This window comes from Homalodisca vitripennis, chromosome 4 (assembly GCF_021130785.1).
Source record: "Homalodisca vitripennis isolate AUS2020 chromosome 4, UT_GWSS_2.1, whole genome shotgun sequence".
In the NCBI taxonomy this organism is placed as follows: domain Eukaryota; kingdom Metazoa; phylum Arthropoda; class Insecta; order Hemiptera; family Cicadellidae; genus Homalodisca; species Homalodisca vitripennis.
Genome location: NC_060210.1, coordinates 86,767,253 through 86,786,245, shown reverse-complemented (window position 1 = coordinate 86,786,245; position 18,993 = coordinate 86,767,253). Strand labels below are relative to the sequence as shown.

General features: G+C 31.8%; 1 protein-coding gene across 1 annotated transcript; it reads right to left on the bottom strand.

Moving 5' to 3' along the window:
• Positions 1-933: 933 nt before the first annotated feature.
• LOC124359691 lies at positions 934-13,790 on the bottom strand. The gene is made up of 3 exons (XM_046812636.1): positions 13,622-13,790; positions 2,698-3,028; positions 934-1,872 (listed from the first exon to the last, which is right to left on the bottom strand). The coding sequence occupies exons 1-3, from the start codon at positions 13,772-13,774 to the stop codon at positions 1,439-1,441; spliced, it is 918 nt and encodes a 305-aa protein (XP_046668592.1). The 5' UTR covers positions 13,775-13,790; the 3' UTR covers positions 934-1,438.
• Between the last annotated feature and the right edge of the window lie 5,203 nt (positions 13,791-18,993).

Sequence of the window (18,993 nt, the reverse complement as noted above, 5' to 3'; positions counted from 1 at the left end):
CGGGTAATTTTGATCTAACGGCACGTTACGGCACGTACTGGATGTCTAAATTCCTCCTTCTTGTAGTCATGCGTATTAAGAATCGAGATGCAGTTTATACGATCCCTGAACTGATAGTTGGAACTCTCCCTTTAATTCCTATGAATAACATTTAGTTTTATTATTATCATCGTTTCTTCAGTTTATAACAATTAGCGTTTTATTAAGCGTATGTCTTATAAATAGGGTGATCAGAGTTGGCACACAACACGTTTCTTGTGATTTCTGGCAGTATTAGTATGATTTGTTTACCTTAACCTTAATTTATATGCTATGTTTAGTATATACATATAAACTAGATCTCAATCCCTACAACCTGAAAAATATATAAGATTGCACATTTAGAAACATAGTATTTTTGTTTTTGTTTCACTGTATGGTCATTGTTAGTAGAATTACTGATAACTTCACAATCCCTTCACAGTGAAAACAAATGTTAAGTAATAACACATACATAATAGGCATCAGAAAGAAGTGCAATATTTTCAGTGGTGCTATGCTATGCTTTTTGATCCTTTGGTGGTAAAAGAAAGTGGTAGTTGGTATTGTACTGAATTTCAAAATTCGAAGGGTCATATCTAATAACTATTTAAGATTTTGGTATCATTAAAAAGTATTCCTTTGTTTTGGAGTGAATTCGATACAGTCTCAAATATATCTCTAGAAAAAGAAACAGAACTGTAACACAATTAAATCACTATATCTTCATTGCACCAATCTAGTTGATGAGGTAAAGAAACGCTACGTCTATTAATTACATTCTCTCTAAATGCTATGAAATGGTATATTGGTCAAAGAAAATATGTATAGGAAGTTACTATTGATTAGTAATCAAAACATGCATGAATAGGTCACTAAGAACGCCAACGTTCAATAAACATTTAATACATCCATAAATTTTATTTTAACATGAACTTTAACATAAAATAAACGATACTATAAATAAATACTATTATAGCAAAGAAAGTAAAACATTGCTGTTTGTATATTACAACATTACGCTTTCCACTCGTGAGCCCAAAACTGTATTTTATCGTATAAATATGAAATTTGTGTAATACCTGGGAGCTAATTTAGATAGTATATGTAAATCAGTTTGTTGTAGCTACAAATTATTTATGTTTATAATTTATAATGGAGTTAACGTTTAGATGCATTAAAACCATTAAGCAATAGAGGCTATTATTATCGATCAAACTAATTGAGTTTTTACAAACTCAGCTATCTGACAAATATTTTGAGCTAGTTTAACCATCAAACTAGCCGTGTTTATCAAATATTTGCTTTAAAACCGAAATAGTTTAAAAGAAAGGAACTTAGTACTATACAAACAGCATTCAACAAGAGTTATCACAGAAGCATAATTGGAGTCCCTCAAGAACTATTAATAGAACCCATGTTATTCCTTTTTCATCTCGTCAGATTTCTGTCCAATTGACGGTTTGTGGGCACGGTAAGCCAACACGTACGAGTCTTCATGAGTTTGATTCTCCGAAGACTTGAGGCCGCCAGTGTACACAGGGTGGGACTCCATACTGCGCCCGTACGCGTACGCGTGGTGATTCCCGTGCTCGTGTTGAATCTCAGACGAGTGAGTATGTGCGTGCGACACCACCGGTTTGGTGATAATCTCGTAGGTCGTGCTCTTGTGGCCAGAGTCTCCTCCACCTCTCAGGGCCGCCATGGCTGAGAGCATCAGTGACAGAAGAGCCGTCATCAGCGCCTTCCCCGCCAGTGCAGCCAGTGCACTCATCCCTACTGCCATCAGAGTTCCGCCGGAGAAGAGTCCGGCAGTCATCAAGCTCCCCGACAACCCGTTCTTCCGCCGCCGCGCTGAGACAGAAGAGCGAAATGGCAGAAACATTTTGTTTGAAATGTAATCAATTTGAATTTAATGTTCTCTTAAACTTCCGTTGACAAAATATACTACTATATTAATTCATTACTGAAAAAAGTTATGTAACATTGAGTAGTACAAAACGAAAAAAAGAATTTGGTTTACTCTAAGTATATTTCATAATTTTATAATTACATATGTAATTAAAAGTAGCTGAAATTTGCGGCTAGTTAATATTTGATTACGTTTATTTACTACACATATTGTCTTTGGACTGAGATATTTTAATCAACATGCTTTTATAAAGGAAAAATTACCTAATTAAATGACGAAGGGCTACTGTATTTTTCGTAAAATTATTTAAAGGTAAATTCTTTTCTTGTAAACCTTCTACTTCATCACTTGCAAGTTTATTAATTGTTTTATTATGCTCTGATGGTAGGTTTCACCTGACAAACAGTTTTTAATATCCACTATTAAGAAATTAATCTAAATTCATAATATTTTTAAATTAAGAAGTAACACAACGTTGTAGCTTGGTTGCTTCTACTGGTGTTTTTATTTTAAAACTAGTATAACCATTACAAATATAAATATTCTTATACAAAAACTACATCCCTTATTCTTGATTGTTATATATAGTGGTAACAATAACACTAGTGGCTTTATGGTAACATTAAGAGTACATTGTCGTATAAATATTTTTTCACTTGTAAATATTCCTTAAGATTATGGTAATTGTTATTGAAAGAATACCAAAATTAAAAACAATATTTTAACACCACAAACAAGGCCCATGATCAGAGAGTAGTACAACATACCCTCATCACTTCCAGCGTTGCTAGAAATACCCTTGGAGGAGAAGAGAGCGGCTGGTTCAGCGAGCTTCACACTGAGAGTCAGGGAGCCGATGTAGTGGTTGACCTTGCTGAGAAGGAAGTCGTCGAGGGAATTGTGGCTGTTGTCTCGGGCCAGAGCTTGTGCAAGCTCAGCAGACAGGTCTGCCGAGGGTGTGATGTTGTGGCTAGTCAAGGACACTCCGGGCAACAACTGGAAGCTGGCCGGACTACCTGATAAGCGGTCCACCATGCGAGCCAGGTCTAGTTTCAGACATGCCACGGAGTAGTGATGGGAGCAGCGCTTCAGCAGCATCTGGAAATGTAGCGAAATATTAAAACCAAAGAATTTTTGGAGATGGGTTGATGTGGTTGATCAGGGTCACTATTTTGATTCTACCACTTAGGCTGCTTGATAAGCGGTCCACCATACGACCCAGGTCGAGCCAGGTAGCATTATTTAATAGTCTAATGAACAACGGCAACTAATTGAACATAGTTTGCCGGAGATTGAACTAAGAATTATTCCGATATTGTCTCTACTGGTGGACTTTTCGAAACCAATTTTTTTCCCAATTCTATACCTTCAGCACCTAAGGGTGCGATGGCATTTACAGAGTTCATTGTGATTAAATGTCAATGTAACCTCAAACATAATAATTTACAGTTTTGGTAAATAGAGAAATTACTTCAAGCATACAAGGGAAAGCTATGAAAGATAACACTGTAAAACGTGAGAGGAATCACATGACATACTGATGACCGTACGTTAAAATACTAATCTATACTCTCAATACTAATTATTTACTCAACTCTCACACATAGATTTGGTGGACACATACAATAATATTGCACAGTTCCTACATCTCTAGAATCCATTATGTTGGAAGTAGTCTAATTAACATTCACACTTAGTAATTAATTTAGTGCGCAAGCTATAATATACATTCAATATTTGACCGAGGTAAAAATCAGAATTATAAAGGCCGTAAAAGTGTTTTAATATTGTTCTTATGGGTTAAAACTCAAAATCGTTTCAATATATCCAGCTCTTTTGTTTTTTTTATGAAATCAAATATTTTGCTTCTGTACCCATAACCATGATTAATTTAAATCGTCACTGGTTTATGTTTTAAGTAATATTCCCAGTGAAATTTACATATTTGTTTTACGTTTTAACCAATAGAGGTTACATATAACACAATATGCGTATGCCAAATACAAATTTCACTTTAAGCCTCAAACGAACATGTTTTATTAGCTTATTGCTAAATTATATCATGAATATGTTTTTCTGGTACATCACTTTTTACTATCATATTTGTTACTCAAAAGTTTATATTGTGTTTAAAATAGTATATTGAATGCCAATTTCAGTAAAATAAAGTACACGTAACCAGAAGCTTTACCTAACTTGTTTAGTACAGTGGCTTATTATTTATTTCATCGAATTGGGGCAGATCTGTTTTTTGAGCTATTTTTCGACAACTCAGAATTTTTATTCAGCCATGTAGCACATCGGTTGACAATACTACGAGTTGAGCATTACTTTGAACACTCCATCGTTCTTCTCCAGCATTTTTCACGCCTAGCTGGAGATTGCAGGATGAATGACCAGGGAGCTAAATTGTTGTTCTATTGCTACCTTGTCGAATTGCCGTGATTTGACAAATTGCAAGTCATATCTCCCGTGATTCACGGTCAAAGGTAGGAAAGTAGGTTACTACAGCAACTAAAATATTTTTTATGTGTTGGTCGAATAATTATATTTTGTATTTCGTTCACGTTAAATAACACTCTGTTAGAAAAATTTCGCAATTTTGACAACGGCCGTTCATATCTTTCCACACAGCGTCCAAATATTTATTTTTACTGTAACTAGTAGTCAATAGCCTAGAGCAGTCTAGTGGTTATCAATTTTTAAATTTAAAACTACGTTGGCTAGGAGTAGAAACTGTAAGGACTCTGGTAAATACTGCAAAGTAATCTTATTTGGATGTAAAAGAAATATATAAACTTTATTGTAAGGAATTGGATGAAACATGACTGAGAATGGACTTGTTGAAAAAACATTACGGTATAATACCTAACCCTGTCATATTTATTGTAATCAATATGATCAGAATGGAGAAATTATTTTATAATGTTTTAATTTACTGTCTTAAACAATGACCCGTAAAAAACTATCATATGCTAACAACCGATTCCTATTTTGATGAAATCACTTCATCGCTGTTTATATTTACGATTTACCTGGTGAGATGTCAAACACATACATTCAGATTTAAATACTAATAATGTACAAGTTTTAACTTACCTTAAATATATATATATATATATATATATATATATATATAAAATGAGTACAAGCGTTTCAGATTTACATCCTTATTATGTATGTACAATATTAAAAATATAAGAAAAATTGAAATACAGTTTTATCACTCCACAAGGAATCACGGGCATTTAAGTTATTAACTCTGAAACATATGCAATTAGAAAGAATATTAGAGTATTCATTATTTTAAATATGAACAAGAATTTTGATTTATAGAATAACACTTTTTGTAATGAATAATACAAAGTCTTAGGACATTTTTAAAATAAACAGTTTTCTATAAACTCATGGTTTATAATAAAATACCACTCTCTGTTGATTGGTATAGTGATTTTTCTTACAGTTATTTCCATACACAAAAGTGTTCCTAACTTTGATACATGAGATCAACAAACATGTAATACTACCTGTTTACGTGTGCATAAATTATTATACTTGACTTTTTCAGGTGAAAACTACTATTTTACTATCTCCGCTGATTATGCAAAATCTATAAATAAAATCGATAATGGAGTGTTAATTGAGTTTTCAATACCAGTGGAGTGTAACCCGAAGGAAATGTTTAAATATTCATAGACCTATATGTTAATCAGGGACCCTAAGAATGTCCATGTACAATTTTAGTATAATCGGCCCAGTAGTTTTACATGACTGAGTAAAACGCACATACACACACAAATACACACCATTAGATTATTATATAATAGTATTGATTGTAAAAACTCATATCTACAAACCAGCCAAATTTTTGTAGTTGTGATATCAATACACAACAATTCAATTTATTATTTTTAAATAGTTAAAATTTAATCTGAAACTGTCAAACATATTTTGTTTTATTTTTACTCGTCTCTAAAGCGAGTATATAACATTTTTCTAGCTAGTTATTTAATTTTTTAATGTAAAATCTTTACTTGACAGTATATAGTGGGGAATCACATGAACGAGAGTACTCAAAGTCCAGATTATGCATCTAAAGGATTCCTTTTAAGTAAATAGTTAAACTATTATCTGTAATAGATGTAAATTTTAAAAAATATACAAAAGATGTATTAATATTTAGAACGAATTATTTATTACATTGCTACCACAACAGGTTTTTTATGACCGTCCATCTAAAATTAATATCCTAATAGGTTGACATTTACTGTAAGTCTAACCTTTCCTCTGCCCTGGTTATAATTGGCCTGCAACGCATTATCAGAAACATTGATTTATTTACAACGGTGTTGACCTTTCTAGGTCCCTCACAATATAGCTAACCTAATTAAAAATGTAATACTCAAGTACCCAAACCAGTTATTAATATAACCACTTATTGAAAATGATGTGGAAAACGTGGCCATATTAATTACTTTACTAATTTGTTTATTAGCTGTTACACACGGTTTAACTCCCGTTACCTCGCAGTTTCATTAATTTTGCTTAACTAATTAGGCATTAGTTTATTATTTGGTAATTTTATTTTTATTGTTACTAAATTTTAACTTCTGTATGAATTAATCTTTTAACATGGAAATTGATTTGTAAGTAGTTTTGTGTATAATTACCATTACCACTTTAAATGTATTGATGTTTCTTAGAGTATCACTTATTGTTGTTCATAAGGTTAAACTGAGTTTAAAATGTCACGATTTCCAGAAAGAAAAGCAATCGGCAAAACAGAAACTATTAAAGAGGTAGTATATATAAGATTGGTTAAATAGGCACAGATTTAAAAATACGGTCGTAAAACCTGATATGGGCTAACTTGGATTTTAAAACATTGCAAAAATCTAAATAGTAATTTTTAACAGATTTTAGTAGTGAACATATTTATATTTATAAATGTTTTCGACTTGTCTGAATAACGGATAGTTGATTGTTTGTAATACAAATTTACTTTGTAGTGGAGCGAATTAATGTTAATTATAATAAATAATCCACTAATAATATTAATTGTTAATTTTTGAATACGGGTTTATGTACGTACAAATAAATCAACAATTAGTTTGAAACAATTTATGGAACATAATTCTTGGTTGATTGTTAAAACTTGAAACAATGCGTATTTATATATTAATAAAAAATTTTATCAATTTTGAGATATTGTGCTAAATATGGTTCATAAGGTAAGCTATTGTTTAACCTGAACAATAATAATTAAAAATACTTCCTTCTTCTTATACGTATTTGGGTTCTTTTTATAGTTTTATTATTATGGATGTTAGTGACTTAAAACATATGTACTAGGAACTAGAAGTAATAATTAATTATTCATAGCAATACCATTCTTTTTCAAATAAAAGTATTTAAGATGAACCTTAAGGAGCTCAGTTTAAAAAATATGGTATTTTTGTGTTGTCAGTCCATTATGTTTTTAAGATGAATTGTAAGTTGCAATTTGGACTAATATAACGCAAAAGGACAGCTGGACTAGTTTTGATAGACAACCAAAACTTTTTTGAACTTAAATCTCCTCAGAGAAGCCATAATATTTAAAGAAATTTTGGCGTTAGAATAGTTTCAACCCAGGAAAATTTTGAAATATTGTTATTAGACTAATAACTAAGATTATCTAACTCTTCTTATAGTATGTGAATGAACTTCTAATGGACGGTTTTGAGGGTTTGTTAATTAGGCGAATAACTAAATTTCACAAACAATTATGCGTTTGTAGGTTTTAGACTATTTCAAGACGGAATTGGCAAAACGAGCCTACTGTCATTCCTTACCTATTTATTAACGTGTAGCTAATCACGTTTTTAGCTAATCAATAATTTGAGCCAGTTGTATATTGTAGCACGTGAGCCTTCTGGTGAGAGATTCAGTCTTGTAAAACGTTTTAATAGTATTTTGTGTTTGGATTCAAAGGGATATTTTACTTTCCTTATTATAATTATCAGATACGTATGCTTAACGAAACATTACCTTAGAGTACACCGGATGCCAAATATTCACAACTTTACACTTCGTAAAAATTTTAAAGAAACAACTATTTTTGGGAGGTTTACATAAATATGGTCAGCGGAATAACAATAATATTTCTAGATTTGTGTGACACATCTGAACCTCGAACCCATCCTAGAGGTTTTTTTTTATTATAAACCATATCCCTAGGGGTCAGTGAACATTTCTGGAATTAAAAACATCTTATTATTTATTTTGAGTAAACTTTATACCTTGATAGAAAAAATAATAGGTGCCAATAGAAGCTACTTACTAACAAAGTAAGAAATTAACCACGACTCTTAAATTTTTTGTTGTTCCTGATACTAACTGTTACCCGCGTCTTTGCACGATTTAAAAAAATTTAATTCGTAGCCTTTGATTAACGTACTTATAATGTAGTATGATGGCCTCCTGTGATAGTTTTAAAATGTAGGTAGGCATACGATTGAGTACATATTATATCAGTGTTCATAGTAAGACGATAAGAAGTTGAGGGACTAACTATTATATTAAATGTTTGCACGTATATTAGCATTTCTGATACGAATAAGTTATATTTCCGATGCAACAGCAGAGTTTGCATTGTTTTCCCGATAAAAAAAATGTATACCGGTCTTAAAACCCCGCTATTTCCAGATATTTCGATATACTTTCGGTCTATTTCTATTGCTATAGTGGAGACTTTCTTGTTGTACGAAAGAAATATATTTACCTACATAGGACTGAGATGCCTACTTAGGTCAAAAAGTGTCTACTTCCGGGCGTTTAGACTCACTTCTACTCTAATTTACTCACGATATCAAATTTGAGTTTGGTTTATTTCCCCGACTGAGAAAATATATACAAATACATACCTGTACTTCAGTTTAAAAGGGTCTGCTTACATCTCTTGCAATATTCTTTCAGCTACGATATTTCCAATACTACAATTTGAGTGTATCTTGTTATCACGGTGAAGAAAATATATATACATAATTAGGACCGAAAATCCACATGAAGTTTACGCAAAATTTTAGTAATCATTTATGATAGGTTTGAGATTTAGAATGACTCTTTGAAGGATGTTACTATAAAACTGCCACATCAAAATGTTAAGAATCTACCAAGTCTGGAATATCTAGACATTATTGCACATAAAAATTCATAGTTTTCCTCATTTAGGTGGGTTTTATAATAGTGTTTTAAAAGTATTTCAAAAAATAAACTTAAAATCAAGTATTTCCAATTCATTAGATGTTTTTATTTTTATTTTTCACTGGTTCAATCTGGAATAAAAGTTACAGGATATCTTTACTTTGTTATCTGAGTTACAATACTAATCAAGCACTTACATTATAAAATAAAAATGTAAACATCGGTCTCTGACGTACTTCAGCTGAAACTCACACGTACACAAAAAGTGTTAGCAGATGTTAAGTGCCAGTTAAATATAGATTGCGACACATAAATATTACCATTAAAATATTGGTTAAATTAATTAAACCTATGATTCAACTGTCAAAAGAAATGTTTACACAAAACAGTTCCACAAAATTAGAGACCGATATGGACTTTTTTGCTACTATAGGAAACAGTTTGGCGTAGTCTGGATGGATTTTTGAAATAAGAATAGGACTATATTCATATGAGGGATCCTAAAAATGTTGACGTAAAATTTCAGTATAATCGGTTGAATAGTTTACGCGTGAAAGAAGAAAAAAAACTAACAACGGCATACACACACACACACACACACACACACACACACACACACACACACACACACACACACACACACACACACACACACACACATATATATATATATATATATATATTGTATTATTATTTTATTTATTCTTAGATTGTGCTATTTGTTTTAATATTTAGTCAAATATTAACCACAGTTTTGCATTCTCGTACTTTTAACTTGATAATTTGATCCTAGGCAAACTTTCAGACTCATTCCAGTAGCATTGCTATGTATATCTACTATCCTCATCAATTTAGATGCTGAGCAGTTACAGAGAAACTAAAATGAGAAAGAAACATGTTACATGCTATTTTACTAAAAAAACACAAAGGGTGGGTTTACAAAATATTTATATAGTATTAAATCCTTAACAATTTTTCTAAATGCATATTTTTAAGCATCTTATATACGTATCTTATGTATGAAAACAGTTAAAAGTCATCTTGTACGGGCAGCAATATATACCGAGGTTATATTGAATCACATTTATGTGACAATCTTTTCTGACAGTAAGATGTATTGTCAGGGTGACATCTATGTACATTTATATTTTAAAAGGGAGGAATTAAGACGGTTTACACGTTCCATGCCTTGACAGCTTTGTAACTTGACTTGTGACTAGATAATAAAAGCATTGTAGTATGATTAAAAGTCTACAATATTGGTTTCTTGGAATTTGATCGTTTCCATTTAAAAGTATTAATTTTGTCCCTTCATTAGTCGAGAATTGAAATAAAACTACACAAGAATAAAAAACTAAACAACAATAAGCAGCAAATACGTTTTTGGGATTTAAAATTTTAACTATGAGCTAAATCCACTTCTTTAACGAGTACTGAAAATAAGGATTTGAAGATCTTACTTAGTATTCACCTAACAAAAGAGTAGAAACGCTACACAAATTTTGCGTCTTTTGTCCCGATAAATTGCGGTGTCCGTATAACGTCCGGAACGTTTTAATTTGCGAAAGTGAGTCTTAAGCGATTTTCCGGACAGTCTCGCGTTTCTCCACTAACCTATCACATTTGGGGCAAAAAACGTTCCCTCAGAATACCGAGGGCAACTAGAAGTAAACCGCGACGGAGCGTGATATGGCGCGCAGTGCGTGACAACCAATTAGCGGCAACATTATGGCACACATTAGGTCGTTGTTTCACCTGGTCACAATTTATCATTTTGTCAATTAAAACCTCCAAGAATAATTTATTCAAAACTTACATTAAATATGCTGAATCGTTAAAGAATTAAGTAATACGAGTGTTTCATCAAGGTGTTTTCTTTTATTAAAAATAATTAACATTTTTATTTTTATTTTATTTTAAAAATTTTCATACTGTGTTATATATCGTCAAGACGAGTGCGTTCCGCGGTTATTATACTAATTAATCCACGTTCAGAAAAGTAACATAAGGAAAAGATAGCAAGACACGTGATTCCACTACGCCTAAAACAGTCAAGATAGCCCAAAACTATCGTATGGTTTGGTTATTTTTTTTATTGAAACCACTAAGTTAGCAGTTCACAAATCTATATCTATTTAGTTTTCTTAGCGAGACAAAATTAAAATAAGGAGTATAAAATTATAAACACCCAAGTGAGTTTGGAAACACCTAAGGTCGGCGAGTTTTAGCTCTAAATTAAAAATAAAGAATTAGACCGTGAAAGTTTGAAAACTGTTAAATAATGTATAATTTATATTTTGCATGTTCTACTATAAACATAAGTAGTATCTATATAAATCCCTGAAAAGCCTCCATACTTGTTATTTTATCTAATAATTCATTTAAAAAGATTTTACCCGTACTTTTTCTTCCTACTTCTTTACGCTGCTCAGTCCTGTTTTACTTATTATAATACTTAATCTGCATGGCTCATGTTTCAACACATCGAAAATGCCATTTAAAAAGAGACATACAACACTTTTACTTCAAAGATAACATTTACAGTATAATGTGAGGAGATTGAAATTTTTGAGCAAGATTGTTGTAATTTTAATTTAAAATATTAGGTTAAAAATGCACTGGAATATAAAATGAAAACTTGGATAGAATTAATAAAAAGAAATGAAGCAAACCTTGCTACCCAGCTAGTCAGAGGTCTGGTTGCATTGCAAAGATCTTTTTCTCTTCACGTCAGCACTACGGCTTTGCAAAAACTGATCCTGGAAACATCTCAGGTCACCATGTGATCGTTAAGACATTAAAAACCGAATTCCTCCAGTCATTATAGCAACGACGAACATTTCAGTGGTTATGAATCCACATAAACTTATTTAATGCATGCTATTATTTACTGACATTTTAAAACCGTAGGTTTGGAATCAGCATCAGATATACACAATGTATTAATAACCACTGTGTCCTAATGATGTCTTTTAATAAATTATAAAATTTCATACTACTCTAGAGGAGTTTATTTAGTGAAATTATACTTTCTCTTTCACATTATTAATAACAAGTTTTATAAAATTTATTATTTATCGTTTGAGAGGAATATTTATGATTCCGTTTCTCAATATTGTACAAGTGCTTAATTTTACGTAAGCCAAAATATTCAAAAACCTGTAAAGACCAACGTTCCTATAGTTACTTGGGTTACGCATGTGGCTTGTGCATATTTGATATCTAGTTCTCATTAATGTACTGTACTATAAAATGGGTTTGTTACAGGATATTTTTACAATTATTATTCTGTCACAAAAATTTAAATATGATAACTTTATATGTTTCATCCATCTTCAAACAACGCTATTAAATATGTTATATGTAGAGGTGAAATAAAAATATTGGATCTAGAGTACTAATTTTTTAACCTCAATAAATCCTTAGAGTTAAATAAAAGTCATCTCCGTTATAAACTTCCGTATTCAAAGTTTTGTTAAATTAAGAAGGGATTTCTTTGAAAAAATCACAGGATTTTAGAAATTTTTACATCGTCATTAAAGATGGAATAGAACATTTCGATAAATCATGTATTTTATAACATTCTTAGAATGGAAATGGAATAGATAGGGAGTTTTCTGTGTCACTTTTATCATTGCATGTGCGTTTTATGTTGTATTTTGTAATATAAAACAACGACGAGTGTTCAAAAGGCTGTTATTCTTTTGTTACAACAGTCTGCAGTAATAACTGTATCTTTCCTGGCAGTATTTCCTAGCGTTTCTTAAATCTATCTCCATAATTTAAATTTGTTAAGAGAAAAGTTTAAAAGCCTAAGATACATAACAAAATTATTTTTCGGTGCATGAAATGTAATGGGGAAGAGTTTAATCATATTCGTTAGAGGCAAGTTTTTTAATTACATGCTTCTTTTAGCTTTTATAACCCTTGGTCTTAGTGACTCAGTAAATCACAGGAATTGTAATGTGAATAATGATGTGAAACAATCTAAGGTATTAAGAAGTTGCCAAGGAAAATCCAAGAATAGTCTAATTACAACCTAACATATTATTTTGTAAAAGATTGTAACTGCGTTAATAGGCCATAAAATCGTTAAAATCCAAAACATATAAAAACGTACCTACACGTTATTTAAATGTATGTTTTTCTAATTACATCGCAAACACATAATACAATGTGTTGAATAAAGAGCATCCCTGTTTGTCACTACAACAACTTACGTATTGCCATACTTATGTCGATAAGTAGAATCTAAATTTATAAAGCTGGATTTAAATTATAAAAAAAATTAAATAAGGAGTAATGTTTGAGTCAGACCAAGTACGTTCGTTTAACATTAAAATACTTTTTCCAAAAGCCATACATTATTTTATTAATTTTGATTTTTATCAATGCATTTGTTTTATTCAAATATTAATATAGATATATAAATAATTATAAAACAGAGTTATTCACGCGTTTCCAACATTTTTTATGGTGAATTATAAATATTAATTAAATAATTACCTGCTTGACGATCTCGGTAGGCACATGCGTCTGTGTGTCGGGGACCAAGTGGTTGTCAGGTATGGGGACCGCGGAAGCCTCCAGGTCTGTAGCGGACACCGCAGCGGTAGCGACGGCTGCTGCGGCCAGAAGGAGCACAGGTGTGAGGAACATGATGAGGCGAGGACCACGAGGACGACACTGACCGCCACCGGCACCGCTGATAACTTATATACGCCGCCGTCTATTGCGCCCCCTTTTTACCGCTTATCACTGGCCGCCACTCCTCCCAGGGTCTGTGATAGCAGCGGGAGCAAGTGGGAGTCGCTGAATTTCTCACACCTCTGTTTACTATTCCTCGCGATTTTTTGTTTCACCATCCCTCCCCACCGTGTCCGCGTCCTGGGAGGCAGGATGTGAGTTCTGGAACGGATTTGTTTACACGGGAATTTCATTGTTGTTACCGATTACTTTGCACACTTTCTGGTTTGTTAGCGTCTGTGGATTTTTTTCCAAACTCTTTATTCTTAAACAGAAAGTTGGTTTCAACCCTGTGTATCCAGGGAATTATTTTTACTTATTTATTTTTAACGCGTATACTTCTTACATGGATTCGCTGCATCTATAACTTTGACTGCATCTACTTTAGTACTCGAAATACGCTGGATACAGGTATATGATCTGTGTAGTATATATCTGCGTAGGTATATATCATATTTTATTACATTATAAAATATATTACATTTATTGTATATTACATAACATACAATATAATATACATTTAAATAGTGGACGTTCAGGTGAGAGACGAAGATCCTTTGCTACAGTTCAAGTCTGATACAAAAATTAAAATTATACGTCTTTATATAATCATCTCTATTGTATGAGTTCATCCGAACATTCAGACATAAAGACAGAATCTAATAAAGAACTAGCGAATTCTGAGTGCGATATCTCCTTAATTACTTAGTGTGACATCCTACTAATATGTTTCATGCAACTGCAATTTTTTGTCAGTTAACAACTGCTGATTGTTTTTAAATCGTAATTTGTTTTCAAAAGGCATAGTCTATACTGAGTACATATTACGATAATCGAGTCGAGCATTGGTGGTGGTTTAGAAGTCACGTTTATGCCGTTGTTATCCAGGCTGGAAGCCCTAACAGGAGGAATGCAATATGACTAAGAGAGTGGAGGAATGATCAAAAAGGTAAAGATATCCTTAGCGTTTAACCTAAGTAACCCAACTCCCAAACTTGGGATAGCAGAGACTCCACTCATCCCCGAAGCTGGAAACGTTTTCAGTTTAATCTAATACAAACTTTGGGTCAACATTGTCATGAACCCTGAAAATTAACAAAATTAAGTACACAAGGTCCCTCTCTAAAAACTAGTCTATGAGAAAAATCGAGATATGTTATTTATTCGTTTTACTGTAGAAGAGTAAACAAGTTAGCTCATTCACTAATTTATGAAGTAGAAAAACAATATTTAACTATTTAACACACATACATATTACTGAAGTTATTCAATGCATACTGAATACTAATTATTGACTGTGCCGAAAATGTGTACAGTACTTTTAACCAAAAAAAAAAAAAAAAAAAAAAAAATTATCAGTATACTGAGAACAAAATTAAGCTGTTTACTATAAATTCGCTCGGGCGGGGGGTTTGAAGTATAAAAACACTACCTAAAGATGTTTCGTTCTGGTATTATACATGAAGTGTCTGTTGGGCTGAGCGATTATTGCCTACTACCCTTAGAGGGTTCAGGAAAGCTTTTGTAAATATTTATTGTACTTACATAATTATTGTTTCCGTTTACTACTAACTTCTCTACGTACTTAATTGAAAATATATGACAAATGCTATAAATGCGTTTTATTAACTGCCTGTCATGTTTTCTCTGCACAATAAAGGGCAATTTCATGTAACAATGTTTTAAGTTTTTTGTTAAAGTTTTATACTATATCTTTATTTTTCTCTATCTAACAATAACGGGTTGGAAAAGTTTAGTTTTATTAGTTACGTTTGTCATAGAACTTTTATGTTGTTGTAAAGGTGTTTTTTATATTCGGAAATGTCTAGTAAGATCACTAGATAATACGCCTAAATTATATACTATTAAGAACGAATTGTCAAATTATTGCACGGTAACCAATATAAAAACATTCAATATGGGCGTAACATTTGTGTGACAAAATATCACAACAATTGCCTTAGGAATGAATAGTTGGTGTAGATGCAGAAAGGCTGAAGAAGCTTCAAAGGAACCATTAAAAAGTAGTTCTATTTTACCTCTCTGAAGATACTTTGAGTGCAATGAAGCTTAATCTTAAGGACTTACATGACTTCAGGAAAGGAAAGGACTGAACCCCTCAATAAGTGCCTTCATAGAAAACCCCAGTAGCCACATTAGATGGTAAGAAGTTCTTTCTGCCTTAGATTAATAAAGACAATCTTTATTGAACTGAAACCCTGAAGTTAGATATCAGAGAGGCAGTAGCAAAATCCATGACAGAATAGCAAAATTAGGAGAAAAATGTACTAAAATCATCCAAATTGTAGGTCCAATCTGAATAGGCTATTCAAGCCATGTGTTAGGGAGCTGTTGAAGATGTAAGAGGAAGAACTGAAGCAGGTAAAACAAAGTAGTAAGAGCTATTGGGAACGGTTGAAGAAGTATCAAATAAGCTAAGGCATAGCCCCATCACAAATAAAAAATTTGAATTTAAACTAACTTCTATGCGTATGTTTGGATTTCTTGTAAGGCACAATATTGAATATTCCTTGTTCTTAATTAGTATTAATAGATAATGTTACTTTAAATTATTATGTTATGGTGGTCATATACAGATCAGGAGAAAAATGCAAATTTATACTGACAAATTTACAGCAAAGCTACTGAGTGTCAGGACCATGTGCCATATCCACGATTGTGATCTGCTTGTAGTCTAGTGCTAAAACGCGTCTTCCTATTTATCACCTAACTCAAGGGCTTTCTATCCCAGAACCTCCTGATCCTTTTATCACAAGCATTTATCAATAGTATAACAGGGGTGTTGTGATGTTCTTTTTGGATGGAAACTCAAATACTGCTGGAATAACTGATGTCGATAATGTATGTTTTCATTTGAAAATCATAGTCCTTAAAGATAAATTAAAGACAGAAGCAGTATACAACATTTTGCGGTCATCCATGAGGATTAAACAACGGTTGAACAAAACAGATTCCGTCTTTACGACATGTAATTTAGTCTTAGTTTCAGATTCTGCCATGTTTTATAACGATTTATAACGTCTTAAAGAAATTATATTAGTTAAAAAATATAATTAAAGAAAATTACATGTGTAATACATGTATTTATTTCACTATGCTAACAACTATTTAATCATAAAAATTAAATATATGAAGAATAGTTCGATAGAACAACTTTGATCGATTACCTCAAGTATTTTATTAAACAGTACTTATTGCATTAGTATATACAATCATGTTTTATACAAATGTTGCATTGATTTTTATTTTTATTTCTTTCCTTTTCGTTACTTTTTATTTCGTTGAAATAATACTCACGGCGAGGTTATAATGTCAGATAAAAGAACATGAATTAACTTAATATTATTTCAGTGTTTTAGCAAAGTTTATTCAAACAATATAAATTGGTCTTTTGTTGCATAATAACAACCATTTATTTATATAAAACTAGCAGATATAAAAAAAGTATTTAACTTTTCTTGTAGTTTTATAATTATATGGTAAACTGCAAAATGACGCAGTGTTGGAATTTTTTACAGTGGAAATAGTGCACATATTATATAAAGTAGGAGATACATTTGTTTCTAAATCACTTACTATTTGTAACTAATATTATTTCAAATCATAGTTCATACAGTCGCCTATTCTGTTTATTTGGAATTCGTGTTAATTGACCCAATCTCTCTAACTATATTATAATATGTAGCACAGTTTAGATAATACATTGCACCATGGTTCTAAGAAATATGTTTCTTTTAAATTTTATAATACAAGTTACATTAATTTTTATCAGTTATTGTTCATAATTTTATTCTCAATATTATTTGTCCTAAAAACATGTGCCTCGCTCCCACAGTTCGAATCGTTCCTTACGTAAATAGAGAGATTGAATTTTTTTTCACGCTTTACCTTTCAATACATAGGTCTGCTAACTCGATTGAAAACTATATTTCTAAAAATACAAGTTAGTATAAAAGTGCAATAAGGGCTGTATGAACTTCCACATTTCATGTCAAAGGATTCTAGACTTTTGACTTTATATACTACGGGAGCCGAAGGAAAATCAAATAGCATTTTTTTAATATAATTTATTTAGAATAAATATTATTGACTAGAATAAACATTAATAATTAAAATATATTAACACTTCGTCTATTGCCTTAACATCAGAACTATGTGAATTATACATAAGCAATCATCTAGCTATGTTAATATAAATCAAATATTCCTCCAATTAAGCATAATAATATTAATAATAACATAATAATAATATATATTATATAATATTGTCACTAATCTGAACTTGTAACTAAGCTGTAGTTGCCACTAATCTAGCTATGTAATATGTTACTCTTGTTATACCATCAAGTACACAAGGTTTATACACAAAACCTTATAATCTACACGCATATGACATATGACATCTTAATTTTTTCCAACCGAATTGAAATTCATATAAATATGAATTTCAATTCGGTTGAAACACGTTAAAACATGTTAGTTATCTAAATGTTAACTTCATTGTTGAAAGTTCTTCCAATACAGAAGTATTGAATATTTCTGCTCTAATCAGCGTCAATTACCGTTCAAAACCAATATGAACTGGACTTTACTGAATTTTTACTTCGTCGAAAAGTTCGGTTGAAAGGCATTTTGTTCCAAACAGTTGTAGACGCCGCCAGACCAGACAAAGGCACTTTATTTAAACAACCATGAAACAACCTGAAGAGGAAAGTGTTATTTTCTACACCGCAGGAGGTCGTGATACCAATTGTCCTATCACTGCTACATTGTTGGCACCGAAGTACTCTCACCCAATTGCACGGCCTGGCTGATATGCACTGTTGGACCACTTCGCACAGATCGGTCCGATATCGGGGAAAAACTGTTGCTTTCTTTATAGCTAAGGGTAGATGTGTGCCCCTCTTCGAGATGGACATTGGTAAGTCATATTGCCCGGTGCTTGCACCAGTGGCAGTTTTTATACTTTAAATTGCTACTTTAATGGAAGTTCACTTTACGCTAATGACACGTAATTTTTTTTAAGTTGCCAGTATGGTCTTGATGCCGTATGAAGTCGACTAAATAAATCCTATAAACGATAACTGAGGTAACGTAGTCAACAGAAAAAT

Coding starts and splice junctions, on each gene's coding strand:
- LOC124359691 (XM_046812636.1), bottom strand. CDS start 13,774: ATGTTCCTCACACCTGTGCTCCTTCTGGCCGCAGCAGCCGTCGCTACC. Junction 3,029..13,621: donor CTACCGAGATCGTCAAGCAG/GTAATTATTTAA, acceptor CTACATTTCCAG/ATGCTGCTGAAGCGCTGCTC. Junction 1,873..2,697: donor CAACGCTGGAAGTGATGAGG/GTATGTTGTACT, acceptor CTTCTGTCTCAG/CGCGGCGGCGGAAGAACGGG.